General features: G+C 44.1%; 1 protein-coding gene across 1 annotated transcript in view; it reads right to left on the reverse strand.

Moving 5' to 3' along the window:
- Positions 1 to 10087, reverse strand: part of SPTLC2 (serine palmitoyltransferase long chain base subunit 2) — a 110944-nt gene extending 100857 nt beyond the window's left edge. The window contains exon 1 of the mRNA XM_044231324.1: positions 9895 to 10087. Coding sequence (XP_044087259.1) covers positions 9895 to 10029 — 135 coding nt within the window. The 5' untranslated portion in view covers positions 10030 to 10087. The remainder of the gene's footprint in view (positions 1 to 9894) is intronic.
- Positions 10088 to 22330: the final 12243 nt, after the last annotated feature.

A 22330-nucleotide genomic window follows, 5' to 3' on the forward strand; every position in this document is an offset into this window, starting at 1 on the left:
CTAACTTGTGTTCTCGCTCTGTCAAACGAATAAAATCTTTAAAAAAAGAGAAACAGGGGCACCTGGGTGGCTCAGTGGGTTAAAGCCTCTGCCTTCGGCTCAGGTCTTAGTCCCGGGGTCCTGGGATCGAGCCCGGCGTCGGGCTCTCTGCTCTGCAGGGAGCCTGCTTCCTCGTCCCGCTCTCTCTGCCTGCCTCTCTGCCTACTTGTGATCTCTCTCTGTCAAATAAATAAATAAAATCTTTAAAAAAATAAAATAAGAGAAACACTACATGTGTCCATTTTAAATTTTATTGAAAATGCAAATGTTCCTACTGGGTATTTACCCTACAGATACAAATGTAGTGATCTGAAGGGGCATATGTACCTGAATGTTTTTAGCAGCAATGTCCACAATAGCCAAACTATGGAAAGAACTTAGATATCCATCAACAGATGAATGGATAAAGAAGATATGGTGTACACACACACTCACACACACATACATACACACACACACACACACACAGGAATACTATGCAACCATCAAAAGAAATGAAATCTTGCCATTTGCAACAACATGGATGGAACTAGAGGGTATTATGCTGAGCAAAATAAGTCAATCAGAGAAAGACAAATATCATATGATCTCTCTAATATGAAGAATTTGAGAGGCGGAGTGGGGGATCTGGGGGGTAGGGAACGAAAAAATGAAGTAAGATGGGATCGGGAAGGAGACAAACCATAAGAGACTCTTAATCTCACAAAACAAACAAATCTCACAAAACAAACGAACGCTGGTTGGGTGATGAACTTCGGGGAGGGTCTGTGCTTTGCTGAGTGCTGTGAAGTGTATAAGCCTAATGATTCGGACCTATACCCCTGGGGCAAGTAATACATCATATGTTAATACAAATATGTTAAAAAAATAAAGCACTGAATTCTTTTTTTTTTTTTAAAGATTTTATTGATTTATTTGACAGACAGAGATCACAAGTAGACAGAGAGGCAGGCAGAGAGAGAGCCAGGGAAGCAGGCTCCCCGCTGAGCAGAGAGCCCGATGCGGGACTCGATCCCAGGACCCTGGGATCATGACCCGAGCTGAAGGCAGAGGCTTAACCCACTGAGCCACTGAGGTGCACCAAAGCACTGAATTCTTTAAAAAGAAAGAAAGAAAGAAAAAATATCCAAATGTTCAAGAAATACTTGTTAAAACTGAAAAAAATATAAACCTTTTCAGATATGTAAACTCTGATGAGGAGTGTAACACAGATACTATTTTCCTTAAGGACAAACTCTCTCCCTGGAATTTTAAATCCCCGTAAGAGGGTTCCTGGGGTCACTGTAGCATTGGTGCCTACCCCCATGCCAGTCAGTCAGGACCAGGAACACGGTCCTGCTGCACAGATGTGGCCACCAGGGGCCTACCCCCATGTATCAGAGACCATCTGCAGAGAAGCAAAAGTGATGTGAACCATGTAGTCCCTCAGGCGCTGTCCACTCCAGAACCGTGGAGAGAGCACGGAGTTACAGAACAGGTCAGAGGCGGAAGAGTGCTCAGAACCAGGAGCAGAATCTGGCAGAGCTGCCCTGGTACACCCATCTCCTGACCGCGGCATCCCCTGTTGCGCCACGATGCTTATCTGGAGGTCGGAAGGTGCTCCAGAGGAGATGTAGTGGCAGGGGAGGGCGGTGATTCCGGGGCACAGCCTTGCTGCCCAAGTGCACAGGGTGCCACTGAGCTGAAAACGTGCCAGGGCGCGCACACGTGGCTGTCTCCGTTTCTGAGTTTTCAAAGAGGAAAATCACATAATGTCAAAATACATTTGTTTCCCAGCAGCTTTGGAAGCACTTCCAGCCCATCCACAGAAGATACTTACTGACCAAAAGTAGGGAATTTATCCCGATTGCAAGAAAAAATATGGACTCCCTAATTTTCAAAAGTTGCCTGTGGAAAGGGACACTTCTGGAAATACGTGTTCAGAGTGTGGCATAACCTGTGGCATATCGAAATTAAACCCCTCAAATGTTACCAGTAATTTCTGAACTGCCAAATCTGGTAGCTTAATAGAGTAAGATACGCCAGGCTACACCAACTAACTGGGACAGTCATTTAAAGAGTCTGGAATTCAGTCTTATTTAGAAATGGTGCTTGTATTTGCCCTGCAAGGTCCTTGTGAAGATCAGACAGGTGAAGAAGCCAGGGAGCGGGGTGGGGGGTTGGGGGGGTGGTCCTGGCCACAGTAAAGAGTACCTATTGTAATTACACCTTTGGTCTCCCACCACCAAGATGTTGCTTACCCTTCCTAACTGAAACAGCCTCCCTTTCCTTCTCATACCACTTCCTAATGCTTCTGTTCTCATGATCAACCTTCCCCAGCAGTGTGTGAGTCTTCCAGTAACATTATGATTCCCCAATATTACACCCTTCTAGCCTCCTCTTCTTGCTTAATGCCGTCTTCTATCTGCTTCACCAACTTGTATGACTTCAACTGTCACCCATCCATTCCTTCCACTAAGATTTCTGAGTTCCTGTCACACAGCAGGCACAAGGCAAATATGGTAGTCACCCCCATTATCCACGTGTTCAGTTACCCACGATCAACCACAGTCTGAAAGCAGATGATCCTCCTTCTGACATATCATCAAAGCTCAGCAGCAGCCTTAACGCTGTGTCACAATGCCTACGTCATCCCCTCACTCCGTCCCATCATGCAGGCATATGATCATCTCACATCATCATAAGAAGGGTAAGTACAGTACAATAAGATATTTTGGGAGATCACATTCACATGACCTTTATTACAGTATACTGTTTTAATTTTCTATTTTATTATTAGTTATTATTGTTACTCTCTTACTGTGCCTAATTTATAAATTAACCTTTATCATGAGTATGTATATATAGAAAAAAAATAGTATACACAGGGTTCAGTACTATCCACTATATACAGTGGGTTCATGCATCTACTGGTGGTCTTGGAACATGTGGCCTGCAGATAAAGGGGGCTACTGCAGTAATATCTCAGATGTTTGCTGAAAGGGCTTACTAATTAGGCAGCAAGAGGCTTACTTAGAATAAGTCAAAACCTTCACATGTGAGAAGTCAGTACTTTACCTACACAATAGTTTCTAAACTTCCCAGATTACAAAATGTGTTGAATACTTTCCCCAAGCTCAATATGTGTTATTTGGAGTAAGGCTGGGTCATACCCACGTCTCAGTACAGCTGCATATTTCACTATATCAGAAATGATCAGAAAGCAGCAGACTGGTAAGACAGACCACATTAACCCCCAACACCACGGGTTATCACAATCCTTTAGGGTCCTGTAGTACACACGTATTATTTCTATAATCAGAAGCAAAGTATTTTAAAACAAATGGGAAAATAGCAACCTGAACCTTTATAATGGGCCTTGAAGGTAGCCTTAAAAAGACAACAAAAGTTAAGGTAAATTTTCTGAGATTAAAAGTGTGAAGAAAAAAAAAAAGTGTGAAGAGCAAGGACTTACTTAATCAGTCACAAACTACAAATTATATTATGGAAGTCTTCTTAGGAGCCATTCAGAAGGCAACTGACTTCTGACTTCTGAGGCCACAAACCAGGTCTTTAATCAAGTAAGGCACACCCACTCAGAATGCAAACAGTCTCTACCCATCCCTCTCAATTGCCCATTCTGCCAATAAACACTACCTCTTTCTTTCAAAAATTGAATCTAATTGAATCTCAACCAATTAACTATCTTGCCCAGAGCACTGTGAAGTTTCTAGGGCACCTAGGCCAACCCCAAAAAGTGGGTAAGTTTGCTTTCTTTGAATACGCAAGTTTTAAAATACTATCTTTAGAACATAGCAGTTTATATATTAAATACTGGTCTCATTTCCCAAGAATCTGTATTAAAAAGAATTCCTGAGTACCTCAAATGACTCTGGCATCTTTCAGATCTAGCTAGCAAGATCTGAGATGTTCTTCTGAAAACAAAAAGCATTCAAAACAAAGATCTAGTCCCACAGCTGTAGTTACAGCATTATTTTTGCAAAGCCTTGAGGTCTTCGGCTATCTCACCAGGACTTCAAAACTTGAACAGGTATCCAGGCCATTCTAGATACTCCTCCCATTCTTGTCTCCTAGCTAACTTTCCAGTTACTATTTCCTCTCAGGGGAAATAAAAGCTGGTGGCTCTTTAGTAAAGCACCCTTCATTAGCTATTCATCTGCCTCCTTCTAAGTATAAGGGACAGTGCCAGCTCTTTGTTCTCTCTGCTTTGCTTGTCCTAAAGAACTTGACTTTTGCCCCACGTCCTCCTTAGAATCTTACCTATTTTGGCAGCTAGAAAGCTGTTATCATTCTAATATCTCATTAAAACTACTAAAAAAAAAAAAGATGTTATTTATTTATTTGACAGAGACACAGCTAGAGAGAGTGAACACAAGCAGGAGGAGTGGGAAAGGGAGAAACAGGCTTCCTGATTCAAGGCTGGATCCCATGAGCTAAAGGCAAAGGCTTTAACCCACTGATCCACCCAGGTACCCAAAAACTACTTCTAAAGGGAACAAAGTTAGGCTCAAAAAAGTCTCAAAGGCAGATAGTTTCTTTCCTTCAAAACTCGTTGACTAATTAAGGAAAGTAAATTGCACGTCCAAAACTCAAAAGTTTTATAAAGAAATGGAACATCTTTTAAAAAGTGCTGTAAATAAGGAGCTCTAAAAGTAAAAACAGACAGTATTATATTTTAGGTGCAATAAAAATATGGCATTTATTTAATCAAACATTAAATCCACAGTTAAAAAAAAAAAACTCTTGTAATTAAAATCACTGAACATTGCAACATGCTGCTGAAAAAATTTCCTGCAAATCCTCTAGAGGTCTTTAAAAATAGGATAGAATCATCTATCAAGATTAGTTTTAATAAAGTCCTACAAAAGGATAATGGGACTGAATTACATAAACCCCTAAAGGTTTCTTCCAGCTCTAATTTTGCCAAAGCTTCCAATTCTAACTCTTTCAGTTTCCCTAGTGCTAACTGCCACCCTTTACCTCAAATAAAGGCTGACCCTCCTCTCCTCTGAATGGCAAGGGAGGAAAAAATCACTGCTTTATCGCTCCTCTTCTTGGGCAAACTCTGTGTGTACTGTCGTCATTAAAAACCAGTAATGTCTACCCATGGCTGCTGTAAAAAACCGAACCCAATACTGTGACACTTCTAAACTCTCAGAGCTACCACACTCCCAGCACTTCTGACACCTGATGGGGGGGCAGTTTCCACTCCCCCAAGCACTTCTGTGACACCAGCTGGTATCAATTTAACTCAGTTCTGACACACTCTACTCAGAGATAGTGTCAGATCCCTCAGGTGAAGGGCCTGGTCCCACAAGACTGCTCCCCGCCCCACCCCCCGCTTCAGGTGCCTGTGGCCAAGTCCAGGCTGTTCCCTGCCCACGGAACCCATAAGCTATTAACCAGGTTCCCACCACTTCCTCTTCTGGTTGATAATTTGCTATAATGGCTCACAGAACTCGGGGAAACTATTTACTTACTGTTTCCTAGTTTATTATAAAAAGATGATAAAGGATACAGGCAAGGTGTGTGGGAAGGGGCCGCCACTCTCCTAGCACCTCCGCAGGGTCAGCAACCCGGAAGCTCTCTCAACCTGGTACTTTGGGGATTTTTATGGAGGCTTCGCCACACTGGCATGAACAATCATTAACTTCATTTCCAACCCCTTCCCCCTCTCTGGAGAAGGCAGGGTGGGGCTGACAATTCCAAGCCTCTGATCTGGTCTTTCTGGTGAGCAGCCCCCATTCAGGAGCCCACCCAGGGTCTCCTCACTAGAGCGAAAGACACTGCTATCACCAGGGAAATTCCAAGGGATTTAGGAACTCTGTGTCAGGAATAAGGGTCAAAGACTAAATATTAGAACAAAAGATGTTCCTAGTATTCCTATCACTTAGGAAATTACACAAGTTTTAGGAGCTCTGTGCCAAGAGCCAGAGGCAGAAACATATATGCATACTTTTTCCCTATGATCTCATAGCTACAATGAAGAAAAAAAAAAAAAAGAAAATAACAATTGTTAGTAAGGATGTGTAGATATTGGAAATCCTGTGCACTGTTGATGGAAATGTAAAATAGTTTATTTAGCTGCTGTGGAAAACTGTGGCATTTTCTCAAAAAATTAAAAATAGAATTAGCATATGATCCAGCAATTCCACTTCTGGGTATACATCCAAGAGAACTGAAAGCAGAGTCCTGAAGCGATATTTGTGCACCCCTGTTCAAAGCAGCATTATGCACAATACCTAAGCCCTGAAAGCAACCCAAGTGTCTGCTGAAATGAACAGCTAAGCAAAATGCGATATGTACATGCGATGGAATATAATTCAGTCTTAAAAAAGAATGAAATTCTCGGTTAAGCATCTGCCTTCAGCTCAGGTCATGATCCCAGAGTCCTGGGATCAAAGCCCACACTGGGCTCTCTGCTCAGCCGAAGTGGGCTTCTCCCTCTCTCTCTGCTCCTCCCCTTGTTCACGCTTCCGCATTTTTTTTTCCCTCTCTCTCAAATAAATAAAATCTTTAAAAAAAAAAAAAAGGAAGAAAATTTTGGTACACACTGCTACATGGATGAATCAGGAAGACATCATACTACATGAAATAAGCCAGACACAAAAAGAAAAATACAGTATGAATTCATTTATACTAGGTACTTACAGCAGTCAATTCATAGAGAAAGAAAGCAGAATGGTGAAGTTACTGTTTAATAGGTACAGAGTTTCAGTTTTGCAAGATGAAAGAGTTCTGGAAGTGGACGGTGGTGATGGTTGCACAACATGATGAATACGTTTAAAGTCACTGACCTGCACACTTACAAATGCTTAAGACAGTAAATTTTATGTGTTTTACCACTATAAGAAAAAACTGGAGGAAAGAACCCAGAAAACAAAAACAGCAACGTTGGTTGTTTTATATACCCTTTTTTTTTTAAGATTTTATTTATTATTTATTTGACAGAGATCACAAGTAGGCAGAGAGGTGGGGGGGGGAGTAGACTCCCCACTGAGCAGAGAGCCTGATGCGGGGCTCTATCCCAGGATCTTGGGATCATGACCTGAGCCAAAGGCTGAGGCTTTAACCCACTGAGCCACCCAAGCACCCCTTATATGCCCTTTCTACCACAGGATCTATTTACTCAAACTCTAAACCCAAATCCAACAAAGGGCAAGCACATATAATCTATACCTTCATACACTAAAACTCTTGAGAGTGTGAAAGAATCCTAGAAGCTCCTAACCTCTCTCCTGTTCATTAAAAGACTAATGGTGGGATATGTGAGGAAATGAATGTATATTTCAGGTTTAAAAACTCTAAATTTAGCGCGCCTGGGTGGCTCAGTTGGTGAAGCGACTGCCTTCTGCAGTCATGATCCCGGTCATGATCCCGGAGTCCCCGGATCAAGTCTGCGTGGGGCTCCCAGTTCCATGGGGAATCTGTTTCTCCCTCTGACCTTCCCCCCACTCATGCTCTCTCTCTCTTTCTCCTTCAAATAAATAAATAAAATCTTAAAAAAAAAACCCTCTAAATTTATATTTTAGTTAAAAGATGACACACACTTGCACACTTAACATCTTATGTGTATTTTTATGGCATAATTGGCAACATTTCCCCTAGAAAGGAAGGGAAAATAAATATGAGTTGGTGCACTATCACTGTAACTGAAACAAAACCAACTTAAAGTATTTTAAAGATACTCTTGTTCCCATGAAGTTACCAAAAACCTCTCTTTTACTTAAGAAAACAAAACAACAAAAACCTAATAGATAATAGTCCTCATATTCATGTACAAAGCTATATCCCTAAAGTCTTTGTTTTAAAGATTTTTATTTATTATTTATTTGACAGACAGAGATCACAAGTAGGCAGAGAGGCAGGCAGAAAGAGAGGAAGGGAAGCAGACTTGCTGCCAAGCAGAGAGCCTGATGTGGGGGGCTCGATCCCAGAACCTGGGATCATGACCTGAGCCGAAGGCAGAGGCTTAACCCACTGAGCAACCCAGGCGCCCCAAGTCTTTGTTTTAAAAACACTTGTGACAAAGAGTTTTCTAGAAGTGATAACTGGAAGCCTAACCATTTTTTCAGGCATTCCAGTAGCCCAGTCTTCCAGATGCCAATGACTTGAGTGGAATTTTTCACTAAAATACACTAGAAAAAAAAAAATCAGCCAGATGCTAGAGTCATACACATTTTAAAATTTCACTTTAGCAACTTGATATGTCTTCATCTTACTATTAGTTGGCAACCTCTAAAATAATATTGTACCTGTAAGTGCTAGACTATTAGAGATTATGGGAGAAATTTACTATTAAATCAGAACATAACTCCTATGTTAAATGAAAAGAGCTCCTGAACACAAAACACCTCTGAACACCTTTCTCTTGACTTCCTTTTCCCTATTAAAAAAATCATAATCCACTCCTTCATCTGCAAAGTTATTTTCTGACTCCCACCCATCAGGTTTTCCTGTTACATTCTTTATCAGAGCAAATTTGTCTTATTAGCCATTTATGTTGCTAAAAACAACAACCCCTTACACAGCCAATAATGAGAGTGTTCTTACACTTCCTCTCTCACTCAATTATTTCTTTAAAAATGAAAATAAATCTTTGGAATCTGTGCATTATGGTGCTTTCAACCTTACAACCTCAGGGGAGGTCAAGGCTCTTTCATGTGTTTTCGCTCCAACTCTCACAGCCTTGCTATGTCAACATGACCCAGAGGAATGATTTTATTTTCTGTTTCACACTAAACAGTAACAGGCCTATCTATCCCATCTACTGACTGGGGGGAGGAAGCTGCTACATATCTGTATTAAAGACAAACTAAATCACAATTGTCACACTACTGCTGTTCAGAACGGTTGACTTTGGGGCAAAAAAATAAAAAAACAAAAACAAAAAAAAAACCACGTTTTCCTTAATATCTAAACGGTATGTATAACTATTAAAGTCAACTGCAAATCTTACAACACTGTTCCAGCAACACTGATCTCTTCATATTTTTAACCAGTTCCTCTTTAAAAACACATTTCAGGAGAATCTGTCCATCCAGAGAACTGGAAGGCTGTTCCTAATTACTGCCTTCAATTCAAACCTTTCCAAAATATTTCAGAACTCCCTGGACTTGGCTGGGATTCAGCCTTGGTTAACTGGTTTGGAGACTCATCACAAGTCACCCCCTGGGTTCAGCAAGCCCCTTGGGTGACAGCACTCCCGCTCCCAGGGACCACCTAACTCAACCTGGAGCCCGGGATGGGGTCCCACCGCAGGCTGAGTAAGACCAGAAGGCTAGTGAGGCACCAGCCCGGGTTCACTACCAGACGTGCGGTCCAGTGCCTTGCTTGCAGAAGGGCTAGGTACATGGTAGGAAGAGACCTGGGTGTTGATCCGTTTGGTATCACTGTCTAACTTTCTTGGCCTCCTGAGGCCCCCGAGGATGGTTTTCCTGGGAGGTTTCAGGACTCTAAAAGGAAGCAATCGCCTCGAGGACATGAGGCGGGAGCCTCGAGAGAAAGAACCAAGAGCCCTCGAGTGGACCCTCCCCGAGGGCCGGCGCGTATTTCTGGCCAGATCGGCGGGAGGAAGGTACTCGGACTTGGAGCAGAGCCCAAACCTCCGGAGGACGACCTCCGACGCCGAGACACGAGGGAGCCCCCACGCCGCCCTTGAGCCTCCCGCTTGGGGCAGGCCCGGTCAGCGCCGGGACACCGCCGCCAGCACACCTGAGCCGCGCCCGGCGCCCGACCCCGCGGACGGTCACCGCGACCTCGCCCCGCCCCACCGCCCCCTCTGCCGGCTCCGCACGGACGCAGCTCGCGGGGTCCCAGCCCCGCCACCTCCGGCTCAGCCCGGCCCCACCATACCTGGCCGGCGGCGGCTGCGGCGGCTGCGGCGGCGGCGCTGCTCCTCACGTACCCATTCCGCACTTCCCCGTTCGCCACGCAGCCGTTCGCCCGCAGCGGGCGGCGGCAGCAGCAGCCTCCGGGTTCCGGCCGCATCGTCCCGGCAGCACCAGGCGCACGGCACGATCTGTAGGCGGCGGCCCAGGCGGCGGCCGCTCCAGTCCCGTTCCGCACCCCACCCACCTCCCCGAAACCGGAAATGGCTGCACGCCGCCGCCAATTACCGGCCCGGCCGTCACAGGGGGCGGGGCCCGCTCCCGCGGAGGCGGGGGCTCGCCCGAGGCCCAGCTGCCGAGGGGAAATGGGGCGGGGCCGGCGGACAGGAGGGACCGGAGCCTGGGGACTGCTGGCCAATCTGGAGGAGGGGAGGCGGATCCCATGCTGCGGTCGGGCCAGTCACGGGCGACAGCAGAGGCGGCTCGCTGGTGTCGAGGAGGGGGTCTGGGGAGGGGTCGGCGGCTCCTCGGTCAGTGCAGAGGAGGCGGGGCCCAGGAAGAAGTCGGCCAATTAGAAAGTGAGGAGAGGAAGGGGGCTGAGCCCTGGTGTCCAGAGCCGGTTGCCGGTTCTCCTGCACAGGTGGCGCCCTCTCTGCCCTTGCCTCCGGGGAAGTTCTGGGATGGGAATTCTAGGCGGTGACAGGGCTCCTTTATTTAATCAAGGAATTCCTATGTGGGTATCTATAGAATAGCATTTTTGGCATTCTCTCAACATTCTTCAGTACGCTGCCTACATCAGCACATTTCTTCATAATTCGGATGCCTCTTTGCCCTTCACATTTGTCCCTAATCAGGGTTTTCTGTACAATTTCCTTTAAAGAGTACTTCCTTGAGAGTCAGGAAACCTGGCCTCATTCCAACTCTGCTAATAACTGAAAGACATACCTCCGATATTTAGCCACGTTCGGAGCCAACTTCTCTAAAATAGAGTTAATACTTTGTTTCATAGGCTCACCCATCATGATGCCTGACCCATAGTAAGAGCATAATAAATATTGTTCTGCACCCCTCGAGTCCTATCTTCCCATTGGGGTTAGAAAGGAAGTGGGTCTACATCATAACAAGAGACTTTGGTTACCTACAAAAATTTAGTGTCGTAGTTAAGTATTTAACTGTGTCGTAAGTTAAGTATTTAACTAGTGTCGTAGTTAGTATTGACTCTGGAGGTGCTCTGGGTTTGAATCCTGGCTGTGCCACTTATTAGCTGAGTGAGCACTATGTCTTCCATCTGTTCAGTGGAAATAATAATAGTTGTCCTGAGGATTTGCCTTAATACATACAGATTATTTTGTATGAGACCTGGCCACTGGGGGCGCCTGGGTGGCTCAGTTGTTAAACTTCTGTCTTCGGCTCAGGTCATCATCTCAGATTCCCAGGAACAAGCCAGGCATGGGGGCTCCCTGCTCCATGGGGGGCTTGTTCTCTCTTCCTCTCCCCCCTGCTTGTGTTCCCTTTCTCCCTGTATCTCTGTCAAAAAAAAAAAAAAAAAGATTAATAAAGTCTAAAAACAACAACAACTGGTCATTAGTAAAAATTCATTAAGTGTTGGTTATTTTTTTAAAAATTTATTTCTTTTAGAGAAAGAGAAAGAGAGTGTGAGTGAGGAGAGGCAAAGAGAGAGAGAGAGAGAGAGAGAATCCTCAAGCAGACTCCCCACTGAGCATGGAGCTCTACTTGGGGCTCAATCCCAGGACCCTGAGATCATGACCTAAGCCCAAATCAAAAATCAGATGCTAAACCGACTGGGCCACCCAGGCACCCCAAGTGTTGGTTATTTTTAATTGCTGAATGGACATATAAGATCCCCTGCCTTCTTCCCCCTACCCCATCTTTATGAAAGGGATTGACAAGCTATCAGCTTTGCGTGGTTTAGGAGCTAAACAATCTCACTGCAAGTGGACAGAGCAGACACCTTCTTTGAGTCAATAAACACTATGATCCCAAAGAACATAAATTTGTGAAAAGAAAATGTGTGGCTTGCACCTCATGGCGCTTGCATTCTAGTGAGAGAAAAGACAGCCAAGTGTTAACACAAACAGCAACAAAAGGTCTACAGAAGGCTGGAGTTCTCATGAGGATGGCTGGACTGCAGTGACAGGTCTAGAATTTCCATGCAGACAGTTTTTCAGGGTAGAAATCGGTTGGAAGCAGAGCTAAGGGATTTAATGGAAGCTCAGATAGTAAGCTGAATGAATTTGGAAAAGACCTGGGAAGATGTTGTAGGATGAGCTTAATCTTCAAGGATGAGCAGTATTTGGAGAACTGGGAATGAGAAGTAAGGGGAGGGTGTTCCCAGGAGAGGCAACCTTCAGCAGGTCAGGTATAGAGGCTGAAAAGAGCAAAGCCTTCAACTGGAGCCTAAGAGTGAGGACCAGCAGCTAGATTAGAGGAATCCTGTTAGGTAGTCCCTCTCTCCGGAGGGCGAGACACAGGTCCTTGTCTTGTTCTGCCACTTACTCACCATGTGTGGTCTTGGATGAGTCATGCAACATCAGCCTTGGTCTCCTCACCCATCTTACAAAATTAATACCTGTACTACTTACCTCACAGGGCTTTTGTGACCATCAATGATATAATCCACACATGATCTGATAACCTTGCACAGCATTGCTAAATCACAAAAAGGATGCCACAGAAGGCAGTAGGCAACACCCCAGGCTCCCTGCAAACAGGAAACAGCTCCTTCCAGACGCATAAGCCACCTCACCACCATTTTACTGAGTTCATATGCAAAGTTCTGGGCTAGGCACCAGGGTTACAAGTCTTCCTTCAAGATTGCTCAAACCATTCCAACTGTAAAACCTTTCTTGAACTCCAGCCTCCTCACAAAATTAGTCTCTTTCTTCACTGTGAACTTTTATACACACCTGTGTAAGCAAGAATGTGTCACATTATTTGGGGATTTTTTTTTTTTTGAGAGTGAGATTACAGGGTGGTTCAAAGCAAGAGTCCATGGTCACACAGAATTGGAGACCCAGCTCTAGCACTTAAAAGCCTTGTGACTTTGGCAAAGCCACGTGACTTCCCTGTGACTCAGTTCCCTCGTCTGTAAAATGAAACATACCTTAAAGAGTTGTGAGAATGAAAAAAGAAAAGTATTTAGTCCCAGGGCCTGGCACATAATAGTTAATAAGTGCTGGTAATCATTTGTTGACTAAATGAATTATTTGCTAAATGAAGGAGGGAATGAATACATTTATACCCCTGACTAGACAGAGAGCAAGCTCCTTGAGGTCATGGGATTGTCTAATTCATGTCTGGGTTCCTAGCACCTAGCACAGTGCCTAGCACATAATAAATACTCAATAAATGTCTGATGAGTAATACATGGATAAATGAATGAAAATCTGGCCCTGACTCCAAGGAGCCTTCTATCATCTGGCGACTGTGTTAAGATTCTTGTGATTGCAGCTAACATAGGTCAATATTAGAAAACTTCATCAAGAAAGGTAAAATAAGGGACGCCTGGGTGGCTCAGTTGGTTAAGCATCAGCCTCCTTGCTCGGCAGGGAGCCTGCTTCTCCCTCTGCCTCTGCCTGCCATTCTGTCTGCCTGTGCTCGCTCGCTCTCCCTCTCTCTCTCTGACAAATAAAATCTTAAAAAAAAAAAAAAGAAAGAAAGAAAGGTAAAATAATAGCAATGCTCCTCAAGATAGGGAAGTGTGGGGACTCAAAAATCCCAAAGCTTGGCAAGAGAAAATTATAGGCCTTCCTCATAAAACCAACCCACTTGGGAGGCTTAGCTCTCAGTCATCTGCTACTTTCGCATCCCCTAGGTCAAATCTATAAATTCCTATGAAAGAGAGACCTGATTGGCCCAGCTTAGGGTGAGACGTCTAATGTTCGCCCGGTCCATGGTGGTCAAAGCACAAGGTCAAGCTGCTGGAGGTGAGGAATCAGTTACGGAGAAGGACGAATTGCTGCAGAGAAGAAAGGACAGCCCTATCATCGTCTACTACAAAGAACTAGACCCTGGGAATGAAAAGAACAAATAACAATCACTTGGAAGGAGTGTTGAAAGAGAAGGCTGCCAATATAGCATTTAAAGAAAACTTTTTTAAAGGAAACTCTTTGACCAACGTGTGGCTTGAACTCAATACCCTGAGATCAAGAGTGCCTGCTTTACTGACTAAGCAAGCCAGGCACCTCCAGTATAGCATTTTTAAAGGGCCAAGCAAGACTGCCTAGGAAGAGAAATGAAGTGAGAGAAAGCAGGCTATTCAGCCAGAGGAGCAGGCAGCTTGCACCATCAGGGGTCTTGGTTGCCCATATACAAGTTAACACGGGCTGGCCGACACAAAAGGTGACTCATTGGAAGGTTATTAGGAGCTCAGTGACATGGTTGAAGGCTGGAGACCTGGGCTTAGAAAAAGTCCCAAGTAAGAGGATCTTCAGAGGGCTGGGTGGCAGGGGACTCAGGAGGGTTTATGGCAGAAACTGTCTGATAAGCATACAACCATCCAAAGAAATGACCTCCAACCACTTTTACCACCTTGGGTCACTTGCCCAAGAGTTAAAGTCTCAGGAGAGAGCATCCGATAGGCTGAGTTCAGGTCACATGGATCCATATGGGGAGGGGCTGAAGGGGGGCAAACAGAAAGATAAAGTTCCTTTACTTTCATGGTAAGAGTTGCTTTCCAAAAGTCACCCTCCCAAAAAAAGGGTGCAAAATGAAGAGAGGTGATTTCCCACAAGTAAATTGGGAACCTCGTAGAAAAAGGGAGTGGACACTAGATGGGCAGAAATGATGAACATCAGATAAGACTGCAGAAGATTCATAAGGGGGAAAGGGCCCTTTAAAGGTACTCTGTTTCATGGGACGCCTGGGTGGCTCAGTCCAGTTACGCCGCTGCCTTCGGCTCAGGTCGTGATCCCAGGGTCCTGGGATCGAGTCCTGCATTGGGCTCCTTGCTCAGCGGGGAGCCTGCTTCTCTCCCTGCCTCTGCCTGCCACTCTGCCTGCTTGTGCGTGCACTCTCTCTCTCTGACAAATAAACAAATAGATAAAATCTTTTTTAAAAAAAGGTACTCTGTTTCAGTATAAAAACTAGGGTTGGATAATAGAAGTAATTATCTGATCCTGGCCCTGAGATCATCACTTGGTCTTTCCTTTCCAAACATTTTTTTAAAAGATTTTATTTATTTATTTGAGAGAGAGAGAAAGCACAAGCAGAATGGAAGGGTAGAGGGAGAGGCAGACTCCCCACTGAGTCTGACATGGGGCTCAATCCCCAGACCCTGGGATCAGGACCTGAGTGGAAGGCAGACACCTTACTAACTGTACCACCCAGGCACCCTCCTTTCCAAACTTTTCATGCTTGTTCATTCATTTTTGTATCTGGCCAATTGTTCGACAAATACTTTTTTCTGGACATCATGTTATTACACCAGGTACTACAAACACAATGATAGGGCACCTGGCTGGCTTAGTTGGTAGAGCATGTGACTCTTGATCTTAGAGTTGATAGTTTGAGCCCCATGTTAGGGATAGAATTTAATTTTTAAAAAATACAATGAGGTTAATGGTCATGAATTTGGGGTACAAGGGCTTCCAGACGCAGCGCCGGTTGAGGGTAGCTTCCTATTAGATCACTTCGGTGAGCAAAAAAGCTTTAAAGAGAAATTCATTCTCCCTGACAATAAATTACAAAATGCTTTGTGCAGAAATGAATCAAAAGACTGTTTAGAATGCAGAGTGGAGAGGTGGCTGATGGCTCAAGAACCCCTGAAAAAACTGAATCCCAATTCAGTTTGATGGGAAACCAAAGGCAAAAATTACTTTCTTTTTTTTTTTAAGATTTTATTTATTTATTTGACAGACAGAGATCACAAGTAGGCAGAGAGGCAGGCAGAGAAGGAGGAAGCAGGCTTCCTTCTGAGCAGAGAGTCCGATGTGGGGCTCGATCCTAGGACCCTGGGATCATAACCTGAGCCGAAGGCAGAGGATTTAACCCACTGAGCCACCCAGATGCCCCTTAAGATATTTTTTTAAAGCAATCTCTACACCCAATGCAGGGCTCAAACTCACAACCCCAAGATTAAGAGTTGCTGGCCCCCATGAGCTAGTCATATGTCCCCCCCTTTTTTTCGTAAATATTTTTTTAAAGATTTTATTTATTTATTTGACAGAGAGAGAGCACAAGTAGGCAAAGAGGCAGGCAGAGAGAGAGAGAGGAGAAAGCAGGCTCCCTGCTGAGCAGAGAGCCCGATGCGGGACTCGATCCCAAGACCCTGAGATCATGACCTGAGCCGAAGGCAGCGGCTTAACCCACTGAGCCACCCAGGCACCCCATAAATATTTTTTTAAAAAGTGTTAGGTTATAAAAAAAATAGTGTGCAGCAGAGTTCCTAGGGAGACCCATGACAGGAGGTGAGAATGTGGAGCCATGCCTGCTTAGTGAGGGGACACATGGACCTCCGTGAAATGGTGACTTCATATGGTGATACACAGCTTGCTTCTCAATACTGACATGCTGAATGTTCACAGCTTCAGCCTCTTATAGAGGCATTATCAGAAAACCATTCCCTAGCAAGATGATTTCCTTTTTGTACTCATAAATATATACATGCTGGTTTATTTCCTTTTTTAAAAACAAAAAGAGCATAAACTTGGAAATAAGAAACATAATCTTTGCCCTTGTGGAGCGTATAGTCTTGATTTACAAGAAATGGGGTTGTTACGTCCCTTTTTACTACTCCTAACCTAATACAGTGAGTGAAAGAGTGTGATTCTCTCCCAGAGTTTCTGGCCTTACTTTTGCCAGAAAATCTTGGATAATATTTTTGGACCATTTTCAGTGGCAATATTTGTACCCACAAAACTAAGTAGGCCCTGGGACAAGAGCTTAAAATTGCATTATTATTTCGATGCCTGGGCTGTTTAAAGGAATGATTTCATGCAAATACGAAACTTTAATAGGAATGGTGGTTCCTGGTTGGTTCAGGGAACCTGCAAAGCCCCCAATAGAGTGAGTTTAATCTGTGTCTAAGGAAGGACTCCCGGATGACTCCATTGGTTAAGGGTCCGCCTTTGGCTCCGGTCATGATCTCAGGGTCCTGGGATAGAGATCCTCATCAGGCTCCCTTGCTCAGCAGGGGGGTCTGCTTCTCCCTGTCCTTCTGTCTGCCACTCCCCCTGCTTGTGCACTTTCTCTCTTTCTTTTTCTCTCTCTCAAACAAATAAATGAAGTCTAAAAAAAAAAATCTGTGTCTATTAAAGTATTTGCAGTTGGAGCTGGGAGAGAAGACAGATGAGTGCTCCAGGAATAAGCAGCTAGAGCCTGTGTCTTAATGGCGGCTCTGTGCGTGTGTGTTTCCTTCACCCTGGAAGCACCGCCAAGCCTCCTACTCAACCACACACTGTCACCCTGGACTTCCTCTGGGTATGCACTCAGTTGACTGTCACAATTCTCTGAGATTCTGCTTCAGGAAGTGGACTTTTGCTTTGAGCTCCAGGAAGAAAAGGTGGTGCTGTGGATACATTACGATAATGGTGGTGCTATTAGCCAAAGCTTTTTGAGTTGCCAGTTTTGAAACTGAATTCAAAGTGGCTTAAGTATGAAGGAGATTTATTGTCTCACATCATCAAAAAGTGTAGGGGATAGATCTAACTGCATTCATGTGCTCAAACGATGCCATCAGGAATCCGTCTCCATCGTTGGCTTGGCGTCCCTCTGAGTTGGCTTCATTCACGTGTCAGGGGTCACCATGTCATGGTAAAGATGGCTCATGGCTGGCAAGCTTGCATTCCACCAGCGTTAAAATACCAGCAGAGAGTGAGTGTGCTTCCTTTCTGGACTTTCAGCGAGAGTCCTGGTGAAGTTCCCATTGGCCCAGCTCAGGTCACATGCCTCAGGCAGATGTTGAATTGCTGGCCAGGCCTGAGTCTTGTGCCCACCCACTCCCTCAATTCTGAGGCAAGAGCTCTGAGAAGGGGAGACCAATGGTTTCTGACATGGGAGAGACAGGTGCTATTTCCAGAAAAATGGGTGCTCGGCAGGCACAAACAACAGATACACCGCTCATGTTGGATATGATGATAACAACAGGAAGCAGGAGGTAAGAATGCCTAGGAGATTCTTACCACTTTTAAAAGACATAATTAAGAAATACTGGTTTTAGACTTTCCCTGATCCCCAAATTCAACCTCCAAAATTACTCCAGATTTGTTTATTTAAACTGAATAAAGTGATTGGTATCTTAACATTTTCATCTTCATTAAATCATCATCCCAATCAATTAATAAACAACCTCTGTGTATGTAGTTATATCAGAAAAATAAAAATATCATCTTTATGAACTGAGCATTGACTCTCACGGGGTGCATAAATGATGACAGAAGACTCGTAGACAACCACACTAGCTCTAAACATGTTATGTATTGTCAGTTTTTTTCAAAAAAATTCATTTATTTATTTGACAGAGAGAGCGATCACAAGTAGACAGAGAGGCAGGCAGAGAAAGAGGGAGAAGCAGGCTCCCTGCTGAGAAGAGAGCCTGATATGGGACTCGATCCCAGGACCCTGAGATCATGACCTGAGCCAAAGGCAGAGACTTAACCCACTGAGCCACCCAGGTGCCCCTGTATTGTCAGTTTTAAATGACATGAATTGAGTTGTATATGGGTAGCTCAGTCATTGAGCTTCTGCCTTCAGATCCCAGGGTCCTGGGATCGAGCCCTGCATTGGGGTGGAGGAAGGGGGTCCCCATTCAGCGGGGAATCTGTTTCTCCCTCTGTATTTTCTTCTGATCATTTTCTCTCTCTCTCAAACAAATAAAAATATATATAAACAAATAAAATGGCCTGAGGTTCTTCCCTGTGCCCTCAATATTTCCTAACTTTTTCTCATATATTGTCCTTTTTTTTTTTTAAGATTTTATTTGTTTGACAGAGAGAGACACAACAAGAGAGGGAACACAAGCAGGAGTACTGAGAGAGGGAGAAGCAGGCTTCCCGCTGAGCAGGGAACCCGATGTGGGGCTTAATGACTCAGCCACCCAGGTGCCTCCATATTGTCCTATCTTGTACCACCTCCAAACCAATAATTTATGGTGCCTGATGTCTAGGAGAGCCATTTGACCTGTATCTAGAAGAGTGCTGTTCTGTTGCTTATGCTCTTAGAGTATCGTCAAAGTCACATGAACATTCTCTCAGATGTGCTGAAAAGCACAGAAATTAGAACAGGCAGTTAGGATGCCCTGACACTCTAGCATCTCAAAATATAATACATTTCTGTTTTATATCAAGAATACCTTTTATTTTTATTTTATTTTATTTATTTATTTGACAGACAGAGATCACAGGTAGCCAGAGAGGCAGGCAGAGAGAGAGGAAGGGAAGCAGGCTCCCTGCTGAGCGGAGAGCCCGATGTGGGGCTCGATCCCAGGACCCTGGGATCATGACCTGAGCCAAAGGCAGAGGCTTTAACCCACTGAGCCACCCAGGTGCCCCTCAAGAATATCTTTTAAAACATAAATGAGGGATGCCTGGGTGGCTCAGTTGGTTAAGCAGCTGTCTTTGGTTCAGGTCATGATCCCAGCGTCCTGGGATCGAGTCCCACATCGGGCTCCTTGCTCAGCAGGGAGCTTCCTTCTCCCTTGGGGTGCCTGGGTGGCTCAGTGGGTTAAAGCCTCTGCCTTCGACTCAGGTCATGATCCCAGAAGTTCTGGGATCGAGCCCCACATCGGGCTCTCTGCTCAGCGGGGAGCCTGCTTCCCTTCCTCTCTCTCTCTGTGTGCCTCTCTGCCTACTTGTGATCTCTGTCTATCAAATAAAAAACAAACAAACAAACAAAAAAAAAACCCAAAAAACAAAACATAAATGACACCTGTTTCAATCCAATCTTGACTCTCCTCATGTTGACCATTCCATACTGATTTGCCAACCCATATCTCACATGTCAGCCGGTTGCTTCTCCACCATCCATTCCACTCTTCCTTCCCTGGTTAGTAGTCATATACTTAGAGCTGGGTTAACTGCTGCCTAGGCCCTTGCCACAGTGATGGACTTAGGGACAGACACAGCTTAGGTGATTCAATCATGGCAAGATGGGAAACTTGGGTTCAGTGTTTGGGGGAAGGAAACCTACCTATTCTCCTAAAAGCTGTGCTATATGAATGTGAAGTCTATAGCGGCTGCAGCCATTTGGCTACCAGAAAGAAAACCCGTGCAAGGATGAAGACAGCCTCAGGAAGTGAGCAGAATGGCTTCCGGATATATGGAAGTGGTAGTCTGATCAAACTATGCCTGAAACCTACTCTAGGAATTTCAGTTATACTGAGTCAAGAAATTTTCTTTAATTGCTTATGCCAGTGGAATTAAATGGGAACTTAAAGCAGCCTATTACTGCCTATCAGGAGAATCTTTTTTATAACATTACTGATGTTTAATTGGCATCATATAAACTATATCTATTTAAGTGTAAGATATGATGAAGTTTGGTATGCAAAAATAGCTGTGGAATCATCTCCACAATCCAAATAATGAAAATATTCACCAGCCTCAAAAGATTTCCAACATTTTGCAATCCCTCCCTTCTTCACTACCTTTCTCCATCCCTTTCTGTCAATTGACCAGTTTGCATCATCTAAATTTTATAGAACAGAATCCCTTGAGCTATTGTGTCAGACAATGGGCGGCTGCCTGATGGGTTTAGTTAGTGCAGTGTGTGACTCTTGAACTTGGGGTTGTGAGTTTGAGCCCCACAGTGGGTGTAAGGATTACACCATAATGAAGTATAGAATTTAATAGGAGTCATTTTATATTCAAAGTATTTATGTACCCACTTGTGTTTGTTTTCTCCACTAACAGAAACTAGTGAAACATACTTAGTTAGTTTGTCAGGTTATTTATGTATCTTCTCTTTTCATGCATTTGATTCTCACAGAATCAGACCCAAGAATTACGTGTGCAGTTGTGGATAATTCAATGTATTCATACTTTCCAGTTTTTAAAAAAATTTTATTTATTTATTTGAGAGAGAGAGCAAGCCCAAAGGGGGTGGGGTGGGGCAGAGGGAGAGAGAAGCAGATTCCCCACTGAGCAAGGAACCTGATGTGGGGCTCAATCCCACGACCCTGAGATCATGCCGTGAGCTGAAGGCAGACACTTAACCAACTGAACCACCAAGGCTCCCCCTACTTTTCAGTTTAAAAAAAATAATCTATTTATAATTATAATAATTAAAAACCTAATGACAGAGTGGGACTACAACTTTACTTTAATGTTTAACATTGAAAAAATTAACATAATACATTATTTTAATAGAATAAAGGACAGGGGCACCTGGATGGCTCAGTTGGTTGAACATCGGACTCTTGATTTTGGCTGGGGTCACCATCTCAGGGCTGTGAAATCAAGCCCTGCAGTGGGCTCCACCGTGGGGAGTCTGCTTGGGATTCTCTTTCTCCCTCCTTCTGCAACAAAATGAAAGAAAAGGCATCCAGATTAGAAAGGAAGAAGTAAAAGAATCTCTATTTGCAGATGACACAATCTTATACATAGAAAATACCAAGGATACACTAACAAACACTCAGTATTAATAGAGAAGTTAAATACAAAGTTTTCAGGATATAAGGTTAATAAACCAAAATCAGTAGTACTTCTATATTCTAGTAATAAACATTCTCAAAATGAAATTAAGAAAACCATTCTATTAAACCATAGTCCATAAAAAACTAAAATGCGGAGAAAAAAACAATGAACAAAAGGGGCACTTGGATGACTCATTTGGTTAAGTGAGTTACTCTTGATTTTGGGTCAGATCATGATCTTAGTGTCCTGGGACTGAGTCCCGCGAGTTGGGTTCAGCACCCAGAGGCGAATCTGCTTTACGATTCTCTCCCTCTGACCCTCCTCCCATTCTCTCATATAAATAAATAAAGAAATCTTTTTTAAAAAATTAATAGAAAAGTGCAAGATTTATACACTGAAAACTATTACTGAAAAATGTAATCTAAAAAATGGAAAGATATCCCATGTTTAGGGATTGAAAGACTTGTGAAGATGGCACTGCTGATTCAATGCCATCTCTATCCAAATCCCAGCTGTGTTTTTTGAAGACATTAACAAGCTGATCTACCCTAGGAAATGGCAAGGCACCCAGACTAGTCAAAACAACCTCGATAAAGAAGAACAAAATTAAATGACTTACACTGATTTCAAAACTTTACTATACAGCTGAAATAATTGAGCCAGTGTGCTAGCATAAGAATGAGCATAAACAATGCAATAGGGGCACCTGGGTGGCTCAGTGGGTTAAAGCCTCTGCCTTTAACCCACTCGGGTGGCTCGGGTCATGATCCCAGGGTCCTGGAATCGAGCCCTGCATCGGGCTCTCTGCTCCACGGGAAGACTGCTTTCCCCCTCTCTCCGTGCCTGCCTCTCTGCCTACTTGCGATCTCT

The sequence above is a fragment of the Neovison vison genome, chromosome 13 (genome assembly GCF_020171115.1).
Source record: "Neovison vison isolate M4711 chromosome 13, ASM_NN_V1, whole genome shotgun sequence".
NCBI classification, from domain to species: Eukaryota; Metazoa; Chordata; class Mammalia; order Carnivora; family Mustelidae; genus Neogale; species Neogale vison.